An 11,404-nucleotide genomic window follows, 5' to 3' on the forward strand; every position below is an offset into this window, starting at 1 on the left:
ACAGTACCATTAATATAAATTCAATATCTGACAGATTGTTGAAACATTTATTCATCGTTTACTGAAAAATTGCTTGAGAATTTTTCATCCCAAGTGGCATTAGATTGTACTGGTATAATCCATCAGGTGTGACAAAAGCAAAGATTTCTTTTGCTCTGTCAGTTAGAGGAACAGCCCAGTATACCTTCAACAGGTTGCATTTTATGATATATCTGGGTTTTCCAATTTTATTAATACAATCCTCCATTTTCGAAATTGGATAGGAATCTGCTTTTGTCAAAGCATTTACTTTGTTAAGATAGGATAGAATTTAACAGAACCGTCAGATTTAATAACCAGTACACAAGGTGAAGACTAATCACTTTTACTGGGTTCTCTAATGCCATTGTCGAATATACAGGATATTTCTTTGCGCTTTTTATCAGCCTTGATTGGATTCACACGATAGAGATGTTGTTTCACAGGAGAAGCATAATCTGTATCTACGAAATGAATATCAACGTTTGTTTTATTAAGAACATCAAGAAATATACACTCATAATCAATCAATAAACTAGCAAGTTGATTTTTCTCTCCAGAAGGCAAGTGATCGAGTTTTGATTCAAAATTGGCCAGAATGTCTGAATATTTTCAAACTTACAGGCGTCTGAGTCAAAGAGGATGTCATCAGTATCGGAAGAGCATTCAATGTTTAAAATGTTTTCATATGCATCTCGAATGTGATAGGGCTTAAACTTACTGAAATGATGCAGCTGTGTAGTCTTTCGATGATCAGGTGTTTTTACAACATGGTCTTTGTTATTGATTTTGCGAACAACCTCAATGGGACCATGATACCTAACTCTGAGTGGATGTCCCATTATAGGTAACAATAATAAGGCAATGTCATTAGGCTGGAACTTACGATCTTCAAGCTTCCAGTCATAAACATTTTTCATTCTAGCTTGGGATGACTTCAAATTTTCTCGAGCCAATTCACAAGTACTTAATAGTCTGGACCGAAACTTGGAAACGTAATCCAGTAAGTGCATTTCTTTCATATTATCTTCCAACCTATATTCTTTCAGAAACTTCAAAGTATGACGCAATAATTGGCTAAACACCAACTTGAACGATTTAAATCCTAATGACTCCGTAACTGGCTCACGGACAGCGAATAATAATAAATTAATTAATTCAACCCAATCCTTCTCATTATGGAGACAGTACGTTTGCATCATGTTTTTCAAGGTAGAATGGTATCTCTCAATACCATATTGCAATTCAGGATGGTATGGACCAGATTTAACTTCTTAAGCACCAAGTTTGTAAATCATCTGTTGAAACAACCAAACATAAAATATGATCCCTGGTCAAATTGAATTTCTTTGGTAAAGCCAACAAAAGTAAAGAAATTGAGCAAAGCCTTGGAAATTTTGTTGGCTAAAATGTTTCTTAAGGGGGTAGCTTCAGGGAATCGAGTCGATGCACACATGATAGACAACAAATACTAGTTCCTTGATCTACTTTTTTAGTAAAGGTTCAACACAGTCAATGATAACACGACTGAAGGGTTCTTCAGAGGTTGTAATAAGTTTCAAAGGAGTAAGTGGAAATTTCTAGTGAAGTTTTCTGACCAATTAACAAGTTTGACAAAACTGAGAAATATCTTGTCAAATTTTGGGCCAAAAAAAATGTCTAATAATTATGCCACACGTCTTGTTGACACCTAGGTGATCTCTCATGCGCATCTTTCAATATGTCAGAATGATATGCCTTTGAAACAACAATTTAATAAATTACAACCCAGTCCTCTGAAACCGGTACAGTTTGTGGTCTCCATTTTTTCATGAGCACACCCTTTCTGTAAAATTTATCATTTGAAACTTTCTCCAGTTAATTTTTTGAGAGTAAAAATTTAAATAGTGAGGAGAACTGCAGAACCTTTTCTTACTTAGCGATCAGGTTACGTCTAGCAAACGGAACTTTGCCAGGTGAACCAGACTTTTCACGTCCATCATTGTCACTCATTGGTGAATTAACAGTAGGACAATTATTTACAAGATCTCCGTCAGATCCCAAAAATGTCTGAGACAAATCTGTAATATCCTCCTCTGAATGCATAGCTATCATTTGTTTTTGGTTTAATTTCTTAGCCTTAGCCCCACTCACTCACAGAAGTCGAAGAAAACACGCCTGGATTCTCCTCAACAACAAGATCATTCTTAGATGAAACATTTATCCTTTTTACTAACCAATCCGAGTTCGACAATAACTTTACACCAGCCAAATCATTTCCCAACAATTACGATACACCCTTAATTGACAGAGTAGGTCTTATTCCAACAACAACTGGTCCCGAAACTAGGTCTGATGTTAAGTAAATGTTATGAAGAGGAACATTAACATAGCCACCCTCAATACCTTGAGTAATAACACTTATCAGTTGCAAAACTCGAATCTAAAGACAATATATCCCCTAACAACAATGAATGAGTCGCCACAGTATCACGTAAAATACGTATGGGTATGGGATTCACAATGCCATTTTGAGAGACACAGAACCAACAGACACAAAAGGTCTAAGTTTCTGTTTAACTTCGTCAGCCTTTTAACAGTGGTCAAGTCAACAATATTTGGTGATCTGGTGAAACTACGTCCATATGTGGACACAAACGCACTGGGTGTTGACGTATTTTCTTTTTTCAAACTCCATCAATCGGACATAATATGGTCTTGATGTCTTTGATATTTTTTTCCCTGAATTTCTGAAGATTTCGAACTAGAATAGCTGGATTTTTTAAAAAAGAATCCTCAACTTTAGTTAATTGAGCAGGTACAGGTTTTTGTTTAGTTGACAGGAATTTCCTTTTATGAGTTAAAATGATATCATCTAAAAAGCAGGTGTTTCCTGTAGTGTTTCAACTTTCTTTTCATTCAAATAAGTTTTGAGATTGTCACTTGTACAACATTCAAATTTTTACATTTTCTTAGTTTGTTGGACCTGTTGTTAATATTCATAGAATTACATCATCGATCAAAATAAATCTATTTTTCATTGGCGAATTCCATTTAAGTTTGACTTTCTTACTTGCAATAACCTTGAAACATTTGGCGATAAGCCTCTGGTACTAATTTCTATGCTTTGAAAATTGCTGCTTTAACCTTATCATAATCCATACAATCTTCTAGAGCAGTGGTTCTTAACCTTTTTCAGTGTTTGCACCCCTTTTAAATCAGTAATCATTTCTCGCACCCTCTGGAAACTTAAATATAAAAAAAGCTAAAAGTACAAAGTTGATGTAATCAAAATTTTTTTTTTAATCTTCATACATACAGCATACCTTTTTTCAAGACAAAAATTCAGGGTACATAATGAAAAATTAATTTCAATTTTGTTAATGATGTTTTTATTTAGCCTGTAATGCACAGTAAACTTAGTGACTTCGTTGCTGCTGTTTTTTCTCTATGATGGCATCAAATCTTGGCGTCTTTGTACTGAGTGCCACTCGCATGTCATGTTCAGAATTCAGCCGATTTCTGCATTTTGTTTGGATGTGAAGTATACAAGAAAATCCTTGTTCACACAAGTAAGTAGTTGCAAATGATACCAGCACTTCAAGAGCTTTCTTCGCTAATGCAGGGTATGCTTCCAGCTGAGAAGCCCAGAAGTGTTCCAGCTGACTATTGGTGAACTCCATTTGGATTTCACGATTGTGTCTAAGGTCGATGAGATCTTCCTTGATGCCGCTGACATCCTCCAAATTCTGCATGAAAGGATTCAGGATCCAGTTGTCATAGGTTTGCAGCTCTCCACACGAGAAGTAACCCTCAAATGAAGTACGCAGCATCTGCATATGTTCAACAACTTTTGCAACAAAGTCTGGATGCAGGGTAGAATTTTCTGTGACTGTCTCTTCCAGGCAGGGGAAATTTGCCAAATTCCCCATCTTTACACGCTTTATCCACAAGACAAGTTTTTCTTTGAATGCAGCCAATTTCGCACTTGCAGTCACAATGTTGAGTCCCCTTCCTTGCAGAGAGAGATTGAGTTCATTGAGAGCTAAAAACACATCAGCCAAATAGGCAAGCATCTGAACAAAACTAGGTTCTTTGAAATATATAGCCAGTTCTTGTACCCTTTCTCGGAGAAACTGATGAATTTCTCCTCTCAGTTCAAACACACGAAACAGCACACGACCACGTGACAACCACCTCACTTCAGTGTGGTACAAAAGAACAGTGTGTTCCTGACCCATTTCCTCACAAAGTGACTGAAACAATCGATGATTCAAAGCTCGGCTGCGAATAAAGTTTACAACCTTGACACAAATATCCAGAGTTTTCTTGAGATCTGAGGGCAATGTCTTTGCTGCAAGAGAGTGACGATGAAGAAAGCAGTGAGTGATTTTCAGATTAGGAACTTCTTTCCTCATTAATGCAGCAAACCCAGAACGATTGCCCAGCATTGCTGGTGCACCATCTGTACATATTGAACCAATTTTGTCAAGGTGAAGTTCGTTTCTTGAGAAAAATTCTTGTATTTTGTTAAGCACATCTATAGCTTGTGCAGTTGTCTTTAAGGACTGACAGAAAAGGAAACTTTCTTCCACTTTTTCTCCTTCACGTAACGAACTACTGCCAATAGCTGACAACAGTTGGATACATCTGTTGATTCATCCACTTGTAGGCTAATCTTAACTGGACTAGCCTTGATGTCAGCTACAACTTGTTCCAGGATGTCAACACTCATGTCGATGATTCGGTTATGGATTACATCATTTGACAAAGACACTTGTTGGAGTTTCTTCTCAGCTTCCTTGCCGAGAACAATCTTTGCCATTTCAAGGGCACATGGCTTGATCAGTTCCTCACCAATTGTATGGGGTTTCTTTGATTTAGCAATCTGGTATGCAACTTCATAAGAAGCACGCAGTAAAGGTTTCTCTGTTGGCGAAAATCCATAAGTCGGCAATGTGCCAACCTGATCAAATCTAGCTCTTTTGACCCTTAATGTCACAATGTCATTTCCTGCATCCCTGCCACCATGTTTGTTCTTGAAATGTTCATCAAGCTTTGATGGCTTCAAGTTCGCATTAGAGAAGAGTGTGCTGCACAGGATACACTGTGGACGTTGTGTCCCATCCTTCTCTGTAGTACAGGTGAAACCAGACTTGACATATTCGTCATTCCACTTTCGTTTCTTCGACATACTGCAGACAAATCTGGAAAAGAAACACATTCATGTGTAGGTGTTTTCTTTTTTTTTATGAATTATCTCTAAAATATGTGATGGAGAGACTGAAATACCTGGTTTAATCAGTAGATTTGTAGGCATGACAATACATTCTATGAAAATATTGTAACGGCTACACTGCTACAGTGATGATGTATGTTATGTAAACAACCCATCGCTCATTTAAATAAATGTGTAAAAAGCAAAATCTGAAATAATACATAACCAATCTTCCACCCTACTGTTATGCATCAGAAAAAAAAATAACATTGAAACAGGGAGACCATAACTCACGTGTTGATGGCACGGATGGGTGGTGTGGACTGAGACGTGATGATAACCTCTCTCTCTCTCCGTGTTGCGCACGTGTCCTGTACGCGTCCCTTCCTCGTCTATCCAAATGACATACCCGTTTGTTTACCCTGTATTGGAATCTGATGCAACTTTACCACTTCATTAGGAAATCAGGTTTAGGTTTAACTTTATCTCGGAACACTGCTGAAGCAAAAATGTTTCTTCTTAGGAGAAATATAAAGCATACTCTTATGTAAAAATATAGATTTGCTTTAATTATTCATGGGCATCCTCGCACCCCTTGGGAATCATCTTCGCACCCATGGTTAAGAACCCCTGTTCTAGAGAGATAGCAGCATAAGCTTTTTGTGCTTTACTGGTTAAAATGTTTTGTAATAATAATGTCAATTTCTCTGTGAGTTATTCCATGGTTTGAGCAACTTTCCCAAAATGTTGGAATATGCAACAATTTCATTTTCATGAAATTAGGGTACTTTAAATATCGATTGACTTCAAAGTTGTCAGTTTGCTTTGGTCGATCGGAGTTGAGTCTAATTTCCATTTCTTTCAGCCTAATTTTTTTCATGGATTCGATACGGACTTGCTTAAGCTCAAATTGTTGGAGTTTTTAAGTGGATTTCTGACTTATCTTTATCACTCAACTCTGATTCGCTAGTGGAGACACTAAGATATTTTCCTAATACTTCCTCTGTCAACAAATCATGATCGACTAGTTTTTCGTTAATACACTTTTTAGTTCAGTTTTTCTATTGGATTTTTAACCTCTAATTATAAGATTTTGGTAGTTTCTAGCAGTTCACTTTTGTTTAATTTTTCTAGTTGTTCAAGAAAACCTTGATAATCAGATATGATCAAATCTGGTTGGTACTGATATTTTAATTTTAATTTAAAACGAATTTTGTCGCTAATTCAGGTCTCGGACATGAGCCCTCAATTATACTTTATTCTGAACGAGTCTACGTTACGTATTACGATTTCAAATAACTGGAAATTTGAACATGAACTTAGAAGTTAATTGAATGTCGATAGTTATGAGTTTTATAATATTTACCACAGGATTTAAACACACAATTTTCTTAACACAAAGATATTTTAATATACAAACAACAATACAATTTATAGTAACTGTTTTTATAAATAATGATTCATATACAACAGTTTTACAAACTTAAACAATACCGAATTTTTTTATTTGATCTGGAATTGAATCTTTTATCGACGGTTCACGGAGAGCAAATTAATTCTATATTGACAGACAGGTACACTTCTCTTAATGGAAAGGCTAGCTAGCTTGTTCACACGTTGTTGTTTTTTTTTCTCGATGAAAATGTCTTATGTCCTCATAAAAATACTAACCCCATATGTTAAACGGTTTATAATGTTCGAAATATATAAACGTTTCTGGTCAAATATCTGTACTTTTGCTATTAATAAGCGTTTATGACAGTTATATCGTCCGAGATTTATAGTACACTGACTGTCTACCTTTTATACTCATTAGGCAAGATTCTCGAAAATTCAGTCGGTTATAATACTGGCAATCACTAGTGTTTTATAAACACATTGTTCACTCTCACGCTCGAGAATCTTCTACAAATTTAGAGAACAGGCGTGACTAACGTAATACTTTTTAACAATATACATTACATGCATTTATAAATAAGTGCTAAACTGAAACAAATTTAGATATTGAAATAAATGAATAACAGTAAATCTGATACAGTTTTTTCCTTAACATTTTAAAACAACAAAACTTAAAAAAAATGATATTTTATTTTTACTCGATCATCAGTGCAACAAAGCTTATTTACATTGTTGTAGGCTGTTAGTTTTTTAAAATTTAGTTTGTAATTGTTCTTGGTGTAATTTAATGAGCAGAGCATAAATAGAAGTTTAATAAACATTTTCAGCAGTATAATATGCAAATTACGCTAAATTGTTTTATTGATGATTTGTGATTCTGTTACTATGGATGATTAATTATTGAGTATTTTAGTTTCTTTGTTACTCTCAAATAATTAGTCAGTTTGCTTATATTTGAATATCGAGCCATTGTTTGGCTAGAGATACGAAAACTACCACAGAAACGAGAAGCTGAGCAAGTTTGTTTGTTTGTTTGGAATTAAGCACAAAGTTACACAATGGATTATCTGTGCTCTGCCCACCACGGTTATCGAAGCCAAGTTTTTAACGGCGTGAGTCCGCAGACATATATCCTTCTGTCACTAGAGGGCAGCGTAGCAAGTAAGTGATTCTCTAGCATTAGTTGTTCAGTTAGGCCCAACGGTGATCAGAGGTATTTTTATGGACTTATAATGCAAAAATGAGGATTCGATTCCCAGCGTTGAATAAAGTACGGAAAGTTGTAGAACATGTAGCTGAAGAAATGCTTAATACTTTCGTTATTATTAACTGTACAGTACTGGATTGTTTCTTCTTTTTTTAGCCGAAAAACGCAGAAAACAAGAACAACATCGAACAATCCAATAGCAGAAACAATTATAATGGCATACTATATTCAGATATAGTCTTATAACAACTCCTATAAAATAATTTTCCCTTCCGATTAAAACTTAATTCAAAGTATTAATCAATTCAGATTAAGCGATAAAAGAGTTAAAGATAATAAGATTAAACAATTATGTTATAACACATATTCCGGCAGTCCCTTCGACTGCAGTTAAAATCGAATTATACCAATTATTAACAACCATCTTGTCTGAAGCAGTAATTACCAATGTACTCACTTGGTGGCCAGTAAAGAAAACATGGTGTCAAAACGCATGGCAAGTTTCAGCTACTGGTTTTAACTTTTAAAGGTATTTATGTCGTGTGTTTAATCTCACTGCTTTATTTGTTACTTAAAGCACAACCACAGATCCTAGAAAAACACTTCATAACTTCAAACCCTAGTTGAAGCTGAATAAAATATTTGTGGTTCGTTTTTATATTAATTACTAAGAGATAGATTTCTAAACAGTTTGTCTAAATAGTATTGGAGAATAAACTACATCGTAAATAGTGCATACTAAAACAGATTGTGATGCGAAGTTCTTAGATACATACACGACACTTGGAAGTGACGTTATCAAAACTCAAATAAAAATTTGAATGTTAATGAAGAAAGTGCAGACGATAAAAATGCTTGTGATAAAAAATATTTTATATAAGATTTATGTGGAAATTTTAGAACGAGTTTACACTTCTGAGAAATTACATCAGCATGAACCTGCAAAGTACGATCACCTTCATGATTTTTACTAGTTTTTAGACTGACGAATTTGCTGTGTGACAACTTGTTTTTTATCAACTTTTTATATGTCTGGTTAGAATTAGAAACAAATGTTAGCACTGATAAATGAACGTTTCCCAGCAGGTCAAGGAACAAGCTGTGTTACAGTTTAACGTTATTATTGTATCGCGTAAAGATAAATAAAAGCTTTAAAAGAGAATAATTAAGTGGACATCATGATCCGGGACTGGTGTAAAAAAAACGTTCGGTTTTGTTATGTTTTTGGCAAAGCGGTGCTTTGAAGGAAATCAAAGACTTATGCGCTTTGACACATTATTACTAGACGGCGTGAAAATTACAGATCAACCGACCAACGATACAGCGACTGCAAAGAGCCGTCGACAAGCAAGCCTGTGTTTGACATTCTACAAGCATTTCTGACTGTAAATCATAAAATTGGCGGTTGGCCTGACTGGCGCCAGGAAGTACATCGTTGGTAGGTAGAGGTCGACTACATGGACCAGAAGTTCTAAGTAGACGTTATCATAGGTGGCCTTCACGTGCACTATATTCCATGTATCTAACTCGCCAGTTCCGCGTTAGGCGGCTATCGATCAAGATGGTTAGGTTCTTGGCTGAAAAACTGAAAGTGACCCATTTTAAAATTTTCCTCTTCGCTAATTACCTACTTCGTAAAATATAAGTATTACATGTACTAACAACAAACTCCACCCAGTTAAATTACATGCGTGCTGCGTCTAATTGTACGGTTTATCTATCAAAATTTTTTTCGCAGTCGCTCTTCCAGAGCAACTTTAAACAAAATGTACAAAACTTTAAAATATTTTCTTAAGTAGTAAGTACTTAGGATATTGTTCAATTGTAGATGATGATAAAATAATAATAACTGTGCAAATGGCCATGGAACAATAAGTAATGTGTGAACCATCACGTTACTTACAACTCCAGAGATGCCAACCATTACGATTTGAGCGTAATCATTACGATGTTGGTATATACATTACGACTATACGCTCATACAGACAAATATTACGACTTGTTGCAACTCCCAAATTATTATATATTATATAGGCCTATACAATAAAGTGATAAATTGTTCTCCCAGGGCTTGAAAGGGGTGAAAAGAAAATTTCTAGTAAGATACAAATAAATTTTGATAATAAATAAAAGACATAGTCCAAATGGCTACTTGCGATAATCATGTTTGTGCTTGAAATAATAAAAAATATTTGTAACTCCGACGTCTACTAATAGTTTGAGTGCGGTGCTTTTCCATACTGGGTACGTGAGGGAATCCATAGTTACATCATCAGTGCTTTTCAGCCAATCAGCGCTCGCGTAGATGGGTACTTTTCGTTTTCTAAGCGGCATAGAAACACCAATGCGATCGTTCACATGATGGAAAAAAAAGAGGCCTCGTTCACCAGATTGTCTTGTTTCTGGCAAATCTAAAAGAACTAAAACTGTGAATCAAAAATTTAGGAAAGAGTATAGTGCAAAATATCCGGTCATTGCATCAAAAGTCAGTGACAGTCATGCGTTTTGTACAGTTTGTGACATCGATTTTTCTGTGGCGCATGGTGGGATAAACGATTGTTCCAGACTTACAAAATCGCCATCTCACCAACAAAAGGCTGAGGCGAAGACAAAAACGATGCAGATTAGGACATTTATGAGCAATAATTCAGAATATGAAAAAGAATTTCAAAATAATTTTTTAAAATGTATTTATTAAATACACAAAACACAGTCATAAATGAGCAATCTACAGCAGTAATAAATAATAATAGTTATAATAATAATATCATAATAAACAGCTTAGAGACATTGGTCAGGCCTAGTAGCCGCAAATGATAAAGGGCTCTGTCTACAATCATTACGCTCAGTCATTTGAAATAGCTGGCATCTCTGCAACTCCCGTTCTCATAGAATGCTTTCACCTTCGAAAATGTTGCATTATTTAAATTTTAGTAATCAACCAAACCGATAAACTACGGCGAAAGTACCTTGGCAAGTTTTAATGCTTTGTTTTCTATCACATCACAATTTTACCAACTTTCAAATAAGAAATACTGGATGGGTGTGGATGAAAGTTGCAAAACATTATAATTGTACAGAGTTCTGTAGAAATTACTAAAATCTTATGTCTATAACGGGCCTGGCATGGCCTAGCGCGTAAGGCGTGCGACTGGTAATCCGAGGGTCGCGGGTTTGTGCCCGCGTCGCGCCAAACGTGCTCGCCCTCCCAGCCGTGGGGGCGTTATAATGTGACGGTCAATCCCACTATTCGTTGGTAAAAGAGTAGCCCAAGAGTGGTGATGACTAGCTGCCTTCCCTCTAGTTTTACACTGCTAAATTAGGGACGGCTCGGTGCAGTGGGCTAACAACCTACTCACTTAAATACTTGTTGAAGAATCCGCAAGCGATTGCGGCCCTATGTTCTAGATGGAATCTAATGGTGATAACTAACTAACTAACTATGTCTATAACAATATGGAAAACATTCAGATATGAGTAAAGAGTACTTCGGATTTTTATAGTTTTTGGAAAAATAAAATTGTAGTTCATATCCAAAATATTAGTTCACTTTTTAAACGTTTTTTTTTCAAATAAGTTGACAA

At 35.6% G+C, this 11,404-nt stretch overlaps 1 protein-coding gene across 1 annotated transcript; it reads right to left on the bottom strand.

Annotated features, from left to right (window-relative positions):
- Positions 1 to 354: 354 nt before the first annotated feature.
- LOC143251637 (protein FAM200C-like) lies at positions 355 to 5,191 on the bottom strand. Its single transcript, XM_076502902.1, has 4 exons — positions 4,646 to 5,191; positions 3,591 to 4,556; positions 641 to 1,070; positions 355 to 482 (listed from the first exon to the last, which is right to left on the bottom strand). Exons 1-4 carry the CDS (start codon positions 5,189 to 5,191, stop codon positions 355 to 357), a joined length of 2,070 nt encoding a protein of 689 aa, XP_076359017.1.
- Positions 5,192 to 11,404: the final 6,213 nt, after the last annotated feature.

This window comes from Tachypleus tridentatus, chromosome 6 (genome assembly GCF_004210375.1).
Source record: "Tachypleus tridentatus isolate NWPU-2018 chromosome 6, ASM421037v1, whole genome shotgun sequence".
Lineage (NCBI taxonomy): Eukaryota > Metazoa > Arthropoda > Merostomata > Xiphosura > Limulidae > Tachypleus > Tachypleus tridentatus.

Coding starts and splice junctions, on each gene's coding strand:
- LOC143251637 (XM_076502902.1), bottom strand. CDS start 5,191: ATGTCGAAGAAACGAAAGTGGAATGACGAATATGTCAAGTCTGGTTTC. Junction 4,557..4,645: donor AAGTGGATGAATCAACAGAT/GTATCCAACTGT, acceptor CAGTCCTTAAAG/ACAACTGCACAAGCTATAGA. Junction 1,071..3,590: donor AGAAAGCTCTTGAAGTGCTG/GTATCATTTGCA, acceptor CATACTTTGAAG/TTTCTGAAAGAATATAGGTT.